This window comes from Papilio polytes, unplaced genomic scaffold, assembly GCF_000836215.1.
Source record: "Papilio polytes unplaced genomic scaffold, Ppol_1.0 DF824382.1, whole genome shotgun sequence".
In the NCBI taxonomy this organism is placed as follows: domain Eukaryota; kingdom Metazoa; phylum Arthropoda; class Insecta; order Lepidoptera; family Papilionidae; genus Papilio; species Papilio polytes.
Window position 1 is genome coordinate 279,468 of NW_013524822.1, and position 15,458 is coordinate 294,925.

Below are 15,458 nucleotides of genomic sequence, written 5' to 3' on the forward strand. Positions count from 1 at the left end.
TTTCATTCGCACTTCTTCTTTATATTTCCAATGCAATAAAACATTTTACAAATGTATAATAAGCCCCATCTATTGTTATAAACATTTTAATAACAGTGCGTATGTTTGCCGTACACACAGCACCTACATATAGGAAAGGTTTGTTGTTACTTATAACCAAAAATATTAATCGCCCTATTATTTATTGATTTGTAGTTTTGAGGATTCGTTAACAGATAGTGGTAAGAACAATATTTCAAGTAAAATGTGGGCTATGTCTCTTCTAAATATTTGAATGTCTTTGGAAATAAGCGAGTAAAATATGTCCCATTCTTGCGTATCCGTGGATTGTATGGTTGATATGGATGATGACTAGAAGAGGCTTTTTTTCAGGCTATTCAAGAATACAAGATGGTACGGGAGGGTGACAAGGTGCTGGTTTGTCTCTCCGGACGTCGGGATTCTGTCGCATTACTTCACGCTATGCATCATTACCAGTACTACGCCCGCGCTAAGGGACAACACTTTAGTATAGGTGAGTTAAATCCACTCTCTCTCCCTCGCTTTCTCTCACTCTCTCTCTCTCTCTTAATGGTTATTGGTCAGCTGAACGAACTTTTGCCGATCTTGTGCCAAGAAATAGATGTTCTATGCTGGCTATATTCATCAACTCCTTGATATTTCGCAACCACGATACATTAAATCCACTAAACAACAATTGACAATTTATTGTCTCTGATAACCTTGTGTGATTGAGGACTCATTCATTAAAAATCGAATAATACAGGAAACCATTAACACTGTTAAGAAATGAGGTTTTAACTTATAACCTCGTTTACAACTTAAGACATCGAACGCATTTTATATTTTTATATTTGACTTGTTCTTTTTTTAATATATGACAATTTATAAATATGTAAAAACAAATATATTTTTTCACTTCGCAATCAATCGTTTTCCATTCACCCCGCCTCCAATCTTTAACAAACACAACAGTTTACTCTATAGTCTTAACTAAATGTTTCACTTCTTTTATTGTCAACATTTCTTACTTTACTCACTCCACTGTTACGTATGTATTGTTAAGAATAATCAGTACTGCGCTGGATTAGCACAACACTAGATCATTGGCATATGTCCCTTCCCTATGATAGCTGTCAATGTCATTCTGACGTATTAGAGCGCGCCATTCTGCCAGGAATTTGAGTATTAAAGTTTACGTTGTTACAATTATATTAATGTCTAACTGTATGTATTCCAGGAGCACTGTTCGTACACGAGCCGCAGTCGGAAGTGGACCCTCTACATTTAATGGCGTACTGCAGGACTTTAGGAGTCAAGTTCATATATGAAGATAAACTGGATGATGAAGAGTCTAGTGAGTTTATTAATTTTACATATTTTTGATACCACTTTTAATGATAGGCTTTAACATATTCCCACTGTAGGGCTACTAGTACAAATAACGACCATACGTAAATTGAAAGTAATTCTGCGTACTTCTTTCCCCATTTTTCTTATAAGAAAGAATGAGAAGGGAAACTTGATAGTTGAAGAGACGCGTAGGAAGGGGAAATATCCGCTTTATGTGCATTTTCTTCTCCATCTATTAAAAGTAGGCAACGCATCTATTACAGATGTTTGGGCAGCTGTCGCTTTACTTCCTCTGTAATTAGGTTACTCGTTTGCCAGTTTATCATAAAAATCTCTTTATATAGTGTAGTTATCAATATAGAGTTTAATACAAAAAGCAATAAAATTGACAATTTTGTTCAAATATTAAGATTCTGATGTAGTTAAAAGTCGTTAACACGTGACTACGAGTTTAGTTCATTTTAATTAGTATTGAAATGTTTTACAAGCGTTTCGATATATAAAAAAAGGTGTAACAAATGATGAAAGTAGCAGGTAGCAGTAAATCTGAGCTGCACCGGTGGGCGTCGGGCGCAGTGCGGCGGCGCGCGTACGTGGCGGCGGCGGCGCACGGCTACGGCGTGGCGGCGCTGGCGCACTGCCTGGACAGCGCCGCCGCCGCCTTCCTCGCCTCCGCGCTGCACGCCGCCAGGCTCGCCACCACCAAAGCGCACTATACACTCAGGTCAGTCGGCTCCAAGGACCAACTTTCATAATAAACTTGCATTTCAACAAGGGCGTTTTAAAATAAACTAAGTTATAGATAAGGTGGAGGTGAACAAACTGAAGATGCAGGATATAAATTGCTAGCTAAAAGAAATACTATTATTAAGGGTAATTTTTTTCACCTACATTGACAGTCCCTGTCTCTCTATAGATAGATTTTATTAGATTGTATAATTTTTTCACTCAGAAGTCATCTCTATAGGATTTTTATTTGCAAATTTCAGTCTTCCTAAATAAAAATCTGACGCACTATTTCGAAATGTTCCATTTTTATGAAACACTAGCTGTTCCCATGTGACTTTATTCGCATAAAATTATAAAAAAAAATCAATTTATTGTTCACATTTGTCAAATTATCAATTGCAAATGTCAAAATGACACGACGTGATGTCAAATCATGGCAACTTTGGTTCCTTGATGTTGGCAGCAACTTATGGTCTCTTTCCCACATTAGGGTTTTTGTCCAAAATATTTATCCTTAAGTTCAACGGCGTGAAAATACACAGCCTAAAGTGTGACAAGTGTATGGCTTTTTATTAAATAAAGAGTTATTGGAAAATATGCTATGATTGCTGACATCATAGGCAACAAAGAAGTGTGTGTTTACGGTTTATTGTATTAGTATAGACTATCTTTGGACTGTCACTGAATTAAAAAAAATAAGTAGTCTATGTGTTCTTCCATACTATGTTTTAAATGTGTACCTTACATTAAGATCCGTTAAACCGTTCGAAGATAAATAGTAACATCCATCCATCTAAACTTTCACATTTATATTAAGATTTTTTATTTTTTAGGTTATGTTCTTTAAATCGTAAAGTAAATTTGTTAATGTTAAAATATTAGTGTCTCGAAATTTTTTTTTTTCTATTTTTCCGATTATATCTATACTATAATAATAAAGCGTAAACACACACTTCTTTGTTTCCTAATATTTCAGCAATTACAACACATTTTTGAATAATTCTTTTTTTGATAAAAAATACCCTACAATTACGTCACGCTTTAGGCTATATGTTATCATGCCATTAAACTTAGGGGTTAATATTCTGGATAAAAACCCTAATGTGGGAATGAGACCAAAGTTGCTGCCAACATCAAGGAAGCAATTGTCATTTGTGCATTTGAATTTTGACATTCCATGCGGATGAAGCCGCACTGGAACAGCTAGTCTAATTATAAAAGTATTATTGTATTTATATAATAATATTTGTGTAGAGATCACGATCTACGTATAATTCGTCCGTTTATCTACGTGCGTGCGCGCGCGCTGGAGGCGTTCGCGTGCGCGCGCGCCTTGCCAGACTTCACCGCACCTGCAGCACACGATACTGATAATAACAGGTATGTTATCAATTTAAAAGAAAAATGTGAATAGTCTATGTGTTTATCCAGACTATAATCTACATCTATGTCAAATTTCAATGAGATCCGTTCAGCCGTTTAGGCAGCAAACAATAAAAAACATTCATCAATCCATCTAAACTTTCGCAAGTATCTTAAGGGGCTGTCCCACAACTGGCTGATAGAGGCTCAGATAGCTTAAAAATGACGTCAATGTCATATACAGTAACAAAATACGATTGTTATTTGACAATTTACAATTTGGTGGCACAGAGAAGTATAATTGCGTATATTTTACTGTTTTTAATAATATTTAATAATTCCTTATAGCAAATCCCCTGAGGAAAGTTGTTCGTGCTCGCAGCGAGCGCCACTCAGCGCTGCGCGAGCGCTGCTGGCTGCGCACGAGCGGGAACATCCTCAGCTCTTCTCCAGCCTCAAGACTGCGCTGCAACCTCTCATCGCTGCCAGGTTACAAAACTATATTACGAACAGTAAAAAAAAATTAAAAAATGACGTTTAAAAACTATATAAAAAAATGTTCACTAGTAACTTCTCTGAACGATACTATGTCAGTTGTCAAGTTTAGTGCCACCTCGTGTTCTTTGTACTAATGTAATAAAGAGGGAAGATTTATATTTTTGTATGTATTGAAATAACTCAATCACTACTGGGTCGATTTACTTCACCATTAAAAAGCTATGTTGTCACAAGTAACATTGGCTATTTTTTCCAAGTCGCGACGAATAGCTAATTATTAATTTGTATTTATATTTGTAGCTAGCTGTTGTTCGCGACTTCGTCCACGTGACAAAATAGCCTATGTTACTCACAGATAAAATATCTTTCTAAAAGATTTTTTAAAATCGGACCAGTAGTTTTTACGTGAATCAAATATATACAAAAAAAACATATATTTCCTCTTTATAACATTGCTGTAGATAAATAAATTTAAGTATGTATAAAAATAAAAAAAAATAAAGAAATAAATATTATTCCACAGGAACATGGATAGAGAATCAAGTGAACGAAGACATAGGAAGAAGTCAGTAATACAGATGAGGAACGGCGCTCCAGTTGTTGACTCCGACGACGGCTCCGAGGAAGAACCTGTAACATAGACAATTGACAACTGCCAAAACAAACTGTCAACTGTCAAAACACGTCATTACGTCAAATGTCTATCACAGTGGGAGAGAGGACATAGAAAAGGGAAATATTATAGCTACAGTAAGGTCTTGTGACACACAGGATGGATGGATGGATATTTTGGATAATGAATAGGAGGTAGTGAACTATAATTGTTTTACTTGTAACATAATTTTGTAAGTCTACGTTGACTAATGACGTCATAGTTCACAAATCAAAAATAAAGCGTCGCCAGTGAAATAATATTGAATTAATTCTTGGATCAGGATCAAAAAATAATGTCTATGAAATTGTTTTGTTAAAATCAATTATTTCTAATGATTATTTAACATCATTGTATGTGTATAAACTTCATATAATTATAATCTTAGTTCTTTTTTTATTTCTATACCAGTGTAACATAAACACTAACTTAATAAAAGTAACAGAATTAAAATTCTGTTACTTTTTCTATAACCTGTGAAAAGGACATAAAGGTCATTTAGAGCAGAGCGTAGAGCAGAGCAATATATTGCAAATAAAATTGAACTCTAAAGTATTGTAACAAGGTTCAATTTTGCTTCAAACGTCTTATGTTTGATCTTTATAAGAAAATGCAAATTAAAATTGAACCATATTTCAATCGTATAAAGCTCAATTTTATTTGTACAAGTTTTCTCAGTGATTGTAAAAACGTGGATTTCTTCTGTTAAAGACTATTCAAAATCTTTAAAAATTGAACTTTATTGTATTGTGACAAGGTTTAATTTTACTTAAAATGTCTTATATTTGATCTTTATAAGAAAATGCAAATTAAAATTGAACCTTATTTCAATTGTTTAAAGCTCAATTTTATTTGAAAAAGTTGCGTTTTTTTTACATGTGTGGATTTCTTCTGGGAAAATTATTCAAAAGTATATCGTTGTCTCTTTCACTCGTATTGAACAGAACAAGGATAGCGATATCCTTATACAATTTTCAATAGTAGAAACTATAAACAGTGAATGTAAAATTTATATGCGTTGCTAAATTAAGATTTATGAGTTATTTAAGATTTTGTGTTGCCATGTTAGTAGTTGATTTAAAAAGTGCATTTTGTTTATATTTTTTGATATTGAAATATTATATTTTTTTAATAATGTATGCCTGTTGATATTGAAGAGTATGTATTCATTAATATTATTATATAAAAGAGTTTATTCCATAGTTATTATATTTTGATATGTTATCTTTCTAGATTAGTAGTGTATAACTTTTATTGTCACACTCAGACATTGGTCATTAACATTTATTTTAGGGCCCTTAGTTTAGTTTTATTGACAAATCTACACTAAGGGACAGCTTAAATGACCAATTTGAGTGTGTCAGTGTTTAAAAATCGAATATTTCTGAATGTATATGATAGATTTAGTCATTAATATGGATTTTTTTTTCGTTATGCCAGCTATAAAATATGAATTGTTAATCAGTGGTTTAAGAGAAGATTAATCACTCTCAGAGACTTTTAATGTTGACTTAAATCTTTTAGAAGGTAAATATATTTAAGTTCTCACGAAATTTATACTAAGGGATTTTTAGTGATTACTAAACGACTCTGAGTGTGGTTAATAAAGAGAAAGAAATTAAATTTAAAAAAATGTGTGTGCTTGGCATTAGATTTCTATATAACATTAATTTTCTTACTTCAAATTACAATTGAATTGCAATTTTTTTTACTTTACATTACTATAGTTTAGATTTTTTTATATTATAGTTATTAAAAAATCCTCGTGGATAAATTTAAGTTTATTTTTTTTTAAATTGTGAAATTTAATTTTATCTATAAGATTTCGTTTCACGCCTTGTATCATTTGTAAAATGAAACGGGTTTTTTTCTTAGTTTTATGGCAACATTAAAATACAAATTCTATTCTGGTAACATTTTTACAGTATAGAATATGCATGTTAATGTTTGACTGATACACTTAATTTTGTTATTAAGCTTAAATTTTTTTTTGTTAGTATTTCGTTTTAATATGACGATTTTTTTATATTAAAACTTAAGACAAGAACTAATATTCCTATACTTAGGGTATGTTATCTGTCCCATTTGTCGCTTCCATAGATAAAATAAAACTTATACCAACTTGATGTCGCATAAATAAAGATTTTTTGTAACTATTCGTTTTATTTTTATACCCTATATTTTTTTTTCAAATAGTTTAAAAATGATGCCACTGTCAGATAAAGTAACAAAATCCAATATTTCCATCACATATTTTACACGTTCGATTATCAGACAATTTACATTTTGGTGGGACTGGACTTAAATATTATAAACGCAAAGTTTAGATGGATGAATGTTTGTTAGAGTTTAATAATAGGTGTAGAAAAAACTGGTAAAACACAGGCTATTTTTTTAACTCCACGGGGACGAAGCCGAAAAATAAAACAAGACACCCAATCAAAGTAATTTTATTCAATGTGTATTCGCGTAACTTCATAACGAAAAGAAAACATGTATGGCTACATTTATTTAACCTCTAACGCTACACATACGTGTGTGCTTTCATACAATTACTTAAATATAATGAGTATTATTAGTACTAAAGATTTACCAATGCCTTAATCTCAACACTGAATGCGATAAAATGAATTATTATATGTTTCTTAACGCTAAGCAAATACATTAAACCTTAATCTTCTATTTATTTTCTAATCTATTCGTATGAGGAAAGATTTGTATTTTTGTATTTACCAAACTCAAATTTAAAAAAACTGCCATTAGAAGCTACATTATTGAGTAATATAGGCTATTATTACATTTTTCATTCCTAATTTAATTAAAATTTTATTTCATGACACAGCATTTCGCTACGACATTTAAAATATAGAGTTTTTCAATAAATATCATCTACGTGTACTTATATTTAGAAGATGATTAAATATAAAAATATGAAGATCTTCATATTATGATTATAAGTATTGTAATACTAAGAAAAGACGTAATATCTATATAGATTCTAATTTTAAATTACTTTTTGCCACCGCCCTGGCAGCAAGGCTTGCCACCTGAAAAAAAAATTATAAATTGCGCCAGCGTAACAGATAAGTTAATGTAAAAAAATTTGTAACAGATAAGAATATAAAAAAGAGGAATATTTGGTAATGATTTAAAGGTTATTTTTATTAGGAGTTGCGTTCATTAATTCTTGAAATGAAATATTAGGAAAATGGAACGTGGAAATTACCAGAAGGCTTGCCATCACCGCACGTGCAGCTTGGACCGCAAGTGCAGCCCGCGCCGCAAGCCGCGGTGCCACCGCCGCACGTCCCTGCAAAAAAAGATAATAAATGTAACTTCCTCTATTGCGCAACAAGCAAAGGCTCTCACCTGATTATGCCAATAAATAAAACATTTATTTATACTTAAATCTATTATTAGTTAGTATCTATTATTACTAGTATTTAATAAAATAATACAAATAGATATTATCTTTCAATCAAACGAAAACAACTGCGTCATCGCCACGTATCTAAACCGGCAAATTAAAAACAAAACGAATAACGTTCGAAAATCAAAAATGAAATCAATAAACATTTGTTAATTAAATTAAATATTGATAATGATTACCTTTGCACGAGTCGCAGGGCGCAGGCATGGTGCGGCGGGGCCCAGGCAAGGCTGAGTCTAGTCTAGAGAGGATGTCGGAGGCAGGTTTGTCCGCGCCGGCGCGATGTCTCCTCTAGCCGCCGCCGCGCGGGTCAATAACTGAGCCGCGCCGAGGGGGGATCATTCGGGCTCCTTCGCTCACGTAGACTAAGAGCTCGTATCGATTTTATTCGTGATTCCAACCTACCTCTATGTTACGAAATGATATATGTAAGCTGTACTTAGATATATCTAAGTATGTAAATGTACTTATAATTTTTTTATTCCAAAAAGTGTCTACGACTTTGTTAAAAAAATCGGAAGGAAGAGAAAGTCCCAAGTCTTATTTATAAGAAAATTAATTGATTAACTAAGGGTCTGGTGGTCATTAAGGACCACTTAACGACTCTAGGTGCGGTAGTGAGACATAATTTTGGTTTATATTCAATCGAGAAAGCATCTAACTATAATTTTTTTTTATTACGCGACAACGCACAGTATAGGAAGATATTGCGCAGGTCAGTTACACAGAGTGCAAAATTATGGTTGAGAATTTTGTAACAAAATCAATGGAAATATTAAAGGTTAGCTCCTAAACTAAATTAGATATACATAAGTAACTTTGGTTCCCAACAATAAAATGATCGAAGACAAAAACTCCAGCGGCTCTCCGACCGGTTTGGCAGAGCGGTCAATCGACGCTATCAATGGAACCCATTCCTAACAATAACTAGTTCGTAATTTTTTTTCTCACCTTAACAAGGTAACTGACGACCCGTTTAATGGTCACTTAGGGAGCCTCTTAGTGTAGTTTTAGTATGAGAAATGTAAACTACAAGACAAGTTTCTCTGAGTAACTAACAAAATCGTTTTTGATTGTTTTGAAATTCTAACACTAAAAAAGTAGTCTCTTCGTGTGGATCTTTCATACTAAATCTACACTTAACATCGCTCTGAGTGACCAAATAATTCTATTATAAACTAGCTTTCGCCCGCGATTCCGTCCGCTTGGAATTAAGAAAAACAAAAGTGAGTAGCCTATGTACATATGTGTTCTTCCAGACTATCTTTTACGTCTATACCAAATTTAATCGAGATCCGTTCAGACGTTTATATTACAAACTCTATCACACAGCCACCCATCTAAACTTTCGCATTTATAATATTAGTCAGATATAGTTATTGTATTTATCGATATAACGATTTATAGGTAACTTCAAAGTTTATTTTCTCATGTGCAAATGACACGTAATACTTTTTTATCTCGTCTCTGCGCAACGCAATCATCTCTATGACAGATTATCTAAGTCGTCGACCTGTTGTGTAATTCTGCAACCGGTTCTATAAAATAATATATAAATGTTATGCTGTTGTACATGGGATATTGATTATTGTTACGAATGTATTTAATATACAAAACTGTACATTTATTGATTGAATGTATTTATCTTTTTGAAATTACACCTAAACCATAATTAGACACAATGAAAAAAGATGCATGATCGAAACAAAATTGAAATATTTTAACAATAAAACTTGCAGAATAATAATTAATCACAAGAGAAAATATGAAAATGTCGAAGACCTATTGATGGTAGTGATCCGTTGAAAAATGACTGATAATTAAAGTTTTTTAAGCATACCTAATTTTAGACAATAATATAATTGGTAATAACGAAATTAAATTTCGATATTCAGTCTACCGATTCCCGCCAGAATGGCGCGCCCTTAATTATTCTGATTGACATTGACAGATGTCATAGGGATGGGAAGTGTATGGAAATGATCTAGTGTTGCGCTGTACTGCACGGTACGGATTTCTTATTTTTTTACGTTTTTACATAAATATGTTACTATGTACACGTGTAAATAAATTCATATTTATTAACACATAGGTATTAATAGTACATTTCACTGACACAACAAACAAAATATTTTTTTCTTTAAGTAACATACCTGAATAACAACTTTTTTCTTTTAACAAAGACCTCTACTTAATTCAGTCAATGATTGTTACCATGATATTTTTTGCAGCATTTACGAGCGGAGTTGATTATGATTTGAACGAGCGAAGTTGATTAGTTTGAAATGACAGTCTATATTTTATGTAGACTTATTTATGTTATAGACAATATAATAAACAAATATTGGAATACATACGTTACTTGTTATTAATTCGAAATTCAATTAATTTACAAAATATTTATAATTTTTATAATAATATTTTTAAAAAATAATTGTCCAGTAGGTAAACTGAAGAAATGTTCTATTAAATAAATATTGAACTATAGCGCACTTCTTAGAACTCAGAACTTCTCTGTTTTGCGTTTTCATATCTACTTTCAAGAGGTTTTCAATTCGTCTGTTTGTTTTTAATGGCAACATCGCGGACAATGAGCAAGGAACTTTAGTGACCTTGGAACTCATCGGAGCGGAACTTCACTCGGCTTAGAGCAATTTTATGGTAAAAAAATACAAGATCTCATTCGTAATCTCATTGCTATCTTATGATCGGATGGCATGGTATTTGGAATACTCAGTTATACTGGTTCGATACACCCCGCAATATCAAACATTTTGTTCTGCGTATTGTGTGAAGTTAGAGCAACTAAGATATATGAAAACTATAATAATCGGTAACGGTATAGATAGCCTTACAAATAAACGCGTGGTAAAGTTAAACTTAAGAATAAACTTTGTATAAATAAAATTAGTTCTTATATTTGCTTATACTCGCTTTATTCCTAAGTTTAACTTTTTACCGCGTTTTTTTATAAGGCTGATAGTGTATAACGTTGGTCACCATACTTAGTAATAAGTAAAAGAACTTAGAAAGTGACGGAATGTAAAACATACATGTCATATGAATATTTTATTTCAGGTTAGGAATATTTTAATTCAGTAAATAACTTGTACATTAAATTATTAATTAATAAATAATAAATAGATTAAATATCAGTCAAGAGTAAAGACAATAGAAAAAAATAAGTTACTTGTGATAAACAAACAAAATTAGTAAAGTAATAAAAATATTTACAACTAAAATACATTAAAATAACTAATAAATAGTGAAAAAGTACCAGTTCATAGTAGTTACTTATGTATTACAAAAATACAGACAAATTGAGAACCCTTCTTTTGAAGTCGGTTAAAAAGGTGGTGAGGTGGGAGTTAATTTAGTTCTATTCCAGTCTATAATAATAAAAAACTTCCATCATGAATCAGGTACGAACACAGAAAGTGACATCTAGAATACGCTGTTGTGAACCCTTAAATTACAAAAGACATTTGTAAGCCTAGCTATCGCCCCTGACTCCGTCAGCGTGGGTAAAATAAACAAAAGTAAGTAGCTTATGTTCTCTTCCAGACTATCATCTACATCTATGCGAGATCTATTAAGCAGTTTAGGCTACAAAATCTAACAAACATCCATCTACACTTTCGCAGTTAAAATATTAGTAAGAAGTGAAATACTAAAATGCTACGCTGTGGTTTGTGGCAATATTAACAATAACTATATAAACTTTTTAGTAACATTTCCATGAGTGTCTTTTGTTTTTAACATCATTCGTCTTAAAACAGAATATATAACCCAGAAGATTAAATATAATTTGGAATCAGAGTTAATTATCATGTAGGTAGCAAATATGGCGACGAAAACTCCCAAGATATTAAGTGCGAGGCGGAAAATTCTGGCTCTAGAACTTTCTATTTTGCAGGAACAGTCCGGTGGGCATATCTCTTTCGTGCAATCACAGTTTGGTTTGCAAATGTGTTGTGTTACGGTTTCTGGAAATAAATGTTAATAATTAATAAAGAAAGAATCTTAAAAAAAGTAACTACAGATTGGAATCATCATCATTATCAACTTGCCCTTATCCCTTACGGAGGGTCGGCACAGTATGTGCTGCTCTTCCATACATCTCTATCAGCCATATCTGAATCCACTCCTTTCTTAAGCATAACCTCTTTCACACAATCCATCCATACTTTCTTCGGTCTTCCTCTTCCTTTGTTTAGATTGGAATGTAACTTAATATTCGGAATCATATATTTAGCAAGTACGTAAAATCAACATAAAGACAAGGCTAATAAGATTTTATAATAAATATTTTATTTCAACTGGAAATTGCTTCATAAATGTTATAGGCGTTATTAAATTGTAGTACTCATAGAACGAAATTACGTAAAGAACATAATTTTTATGCAAACAGGTAACTATAAACAATAACTGTAAAATCAATTAGTTTTCTTAGTCTGTTTTAAATCTAAGATTATTTGTTACCACTTTGTAATAATTTATAGATTTATTTTAAAACAGTATTCATAAAACTTGCCTTGTATAGTTTCACAGATGGTCGCCATAGTTGCAACGTTGCCGATCCACTTCCGATTGATGTTGTTAAATTATTATCAATATAAATATAATTTGTTACACTACAACGAAGGCTGACTGTCGAGTAAAAAGTCAGGAAACCGATAAGCTCAGTGCACAGATCATCTGAGGAAATCGTGCGGAAACAAATTTTTTTTCCGATGTAAAAACTGTTTTAGTACTTTGTAGACGATGTTAATCTAATTTTTAGAAGTACCTTCATTTATGTAAGCAACATAGAATTGATTGTTGTCAACATTAGTGATTAACTTAACTCCTTAATTCTGATGTTTTTCTTTTTAAATACCGTAATGTGGGTAGTAAATTAAACATAGATTAAGGGGATTTTTTTTAAATAGTTTATAAATACATTATCATGCATTTAAGTGTGAAATAAGAACCCTTATTAGATGAAACCTATGATATTCAAACGAAGATTGAAAATTACAAACACCTCTTTTGAAAATCGGCTAAAACCGTTTATGATAGTGCTCCCACATACTTTATTGGGCGATAGTTTGATTGGGTCGGGTTGTTAAGTCAAAATAGGTATAATGTGCACTTTCTTACATTTTTATCCTAAACCTGACTAGATTATCGGCCGACAATAAAACCTCACAATATATAATCACACACGATGCATAAATATAACGAATTGTAGTTAATAAATATTTTTTACATTCTTTTAATAATAATAATAATAATAATAATAATAAATCTTTATTTCAAGAAAATCTCATATTTTGTTAGTAAAAAAAGCTTTTGTATCATCAATTTCGTAAATTCCAGTTTTTTCCTAATCTTTTAGTTACACTTCTATTGTACGCAGTATAAACGGGACGTTTTTTAACAGCCGTGTTCTAGATTTTTCTGTTGACTTTTTACAAGTCGTTTGTGGTATAAATGATGGCGTACGAATTGTGATGGCATAGTTCAATTGTTGCACACAACTGACAGTAAACATGCCTTCTCCTTGCGAACCCTGCAAAGGTAAATATAATAAAAAATTTAGTGTATAATTTGTCTGAATAATGAATCTACCAGATTTCCTTATGCGAAATTTTACTTGTGTTTAGTATATGACTGGCCGGTCTAGACTATGTTATTAAAATGATATGGTTTTTTAAATTTTTAAACACAACTTAGATTAGCTTAAATTCTCCGTTAGTTCTGATATGGTGCAATGAAAAATGTTATAAAGATCCATTTTTACATATTAAGATATCAAAAATGTTTGTCAATAGACACGTGTACCGACGGTAGCTGCGAGGATAACTGCACTTGCAAGGACAAAGGCTGCGACGACTGCACTTCTAAAGGTAAGCATAACTAGGGCCGATGTTATGTTCCAGGTTGTGAATTGAAACGCCGCCTCAAAGTGCTCCCAAATAATAGGGGGCGCTAGTAATGCTAGAACCGGTATGGATAAGGCAAGATAGCTTACAATTTTCTCTGGCAGTATCGTTTTTAATCAGATTTCGAAACATCTTTTCTTTAAATAATTCAAGCTGATTTTGACACCCTTGTTATGTACTCGTATTTTATTTTCATGGTCTTCGGTCGCTCTTATTTTCATGGTCTAAATTCGACCATAAGATTTCTTGAAAATAAGGTTCTTGAATGAGTATTTTTCGCTTTAATGATAAACTAACTTTCGCCCGCAACTCCATCCGCGTGGAATTAAAAAAAAACTAAGTGTGTAAGTAGCCTATGTGTTCTTCCAGACCATGCGTTGAGTCTATGCCAAATTTCATCGTGATCCGTTCAACCGTTTAGGCTACAAACTCTAACAAACATCCATCCATCCATCTAAACTTTCGCATTTATAATATTAGTGAGATTAGTAAGATATTGTGTATTACAGGTGGTTGCTGTTAATAACAATGGACGTGGTCCGCGCTCGCCGCCGACCCTCGCTGTTCTCCCGCGTCAGCGCCGTGCTCGAGACCTGCTTCCCTATCTCCTTCACAGTCGTCTTCCTCATAACTATTGTTCTGTTTTATTGCTTCATATAAATGTTATGTTGATTTAAACTATTGTATTTTACTATCGCTTATTACCTAAATATCAATATCCCAATGACACACTGAAAGGTTTTCGATCTTTAAATCGATCTATCATTAAAAAAAACATTTAATTTTACACAATTTGCACATCTATAACTAAATTATCGAACAACTGTTTAGTCTCGCTTTGATTCCTATAAACTTATATGGAGGTGCACACACTGCTCCATTTTTATTTGTGCAACTAAACAGTTGAATTGGCTGCGAAACAATCGACAATCACACAACTGTTATGCAATAGTTTAGTCAAAGGTGTGCGCTTGCTCTAAGACCTTACTGATGTAATGTGACATTGTTACTTACTGTCATTATGGCCGGAAATACACTTGCATGACAGTAACTTGCCTACCATTTTGTTTCTTCGAAGGGGAATGCGTTACGCATACCCCGTGCCTCGGGGCAGACGCGTGAGTTATGTGGGACTCTCCCCCCATAGTGGGGGGCATACCTCACTAAACCCCTTCGTTCCCTCCTGGCCATTGTGTGGGACGCCACGGGATCGCTTGCGCTTGCCACCGCGACGCCCCACTGAGTAACTTGCCTACCACACACAATCCGTTTTTACTGCATAGTTAACTCTACAGCCGAATAACAAAGTTAAAATTGACATGTTTCGGCAAAATGTAGAACTAACTGACGATCTACGAGTAAACGAAATGTCACTAGGGCTATAGGCGCTCAGTTTTAATTGCACAGACGAACTTTATATTTCGCAATTCTAATTCTTAATTGCGGTGTGTACAGTTAGCTTATTTCTTTAACCAATTAATTACTTAGCTGTTAGGATTCTTCAGAA

At 32.8% G+C, this 15,458-nt stretch overlaps 1 protein-coding gene and 2 long non-coding RNA genes across 3 annotated transcripts in view; 2 read left to right on the forward strand and 1 right to left on the reverse strand.

Moving 5' to 3' along the window:
• Positions 1–5,366, forward strand: part of LOC106111068 — a 71,133-nt gene extending 65,767 nt beyond the window's left edge. Inside the window, exons 12-17 of the mRNA XM_013293040.1 lie at positions 373–514; positions 1,241–1,357; positions 1,882–2,077; positions 3,337–3,462; positions 3,793–3,933; positions 4,466–5,366. Of these exons, the coding sequence (XP_013148494.1) occupies positions 373–514; positions 1,241–1,357; positions 1,882–2,077; positions 3,337–3,462; positions 3,793–3,933; positions 4,466–4,583 (840 nt within the window). The 3' untranslated portion in view covers positions 4,584–5,366. The remainder of the gene's footprint in view (positions 1–372; positions 515–1,240; positions 1,358–1,881; positions 2,078–3,336; positions 3,463–3,792; positions 3,934–4,465) is intronic.
• A 1,662-nt stretch (positions 5,367–7,028) lies between these two features.
• LOC106111175 lies at positions 7,029–8,344 on the reverse strand. The gene is made up of 3 exons (XR_001226146.1): positions 8,204–8,344; positions 7,821–7,904; positions 7,029–7,641 (listed from the first exon to the last, which is right to left on the reverse strand). It is a non-coding gene; the product is annotated as an uncharacterized LOC106111175 (long non-coding RNA).
• A 5,148-nt stretch (positions 8,345–13,492) lies between these two features.
• LOC106111355 lies at positions 13,493–14,629 on the forward strand. Its single transcript, XR_001226159.1, has 3 exons — positions 13,493–13,586; positions 13,841–13,915; positions 14,461–14,629. It is a non-coding gene; the product is annotated as an uncharacterized LOC106111355 (long non-coding RNA).
• The last annotated feature ends 829 nt before the right edge of the window (positions 14,630–15,458 follow it).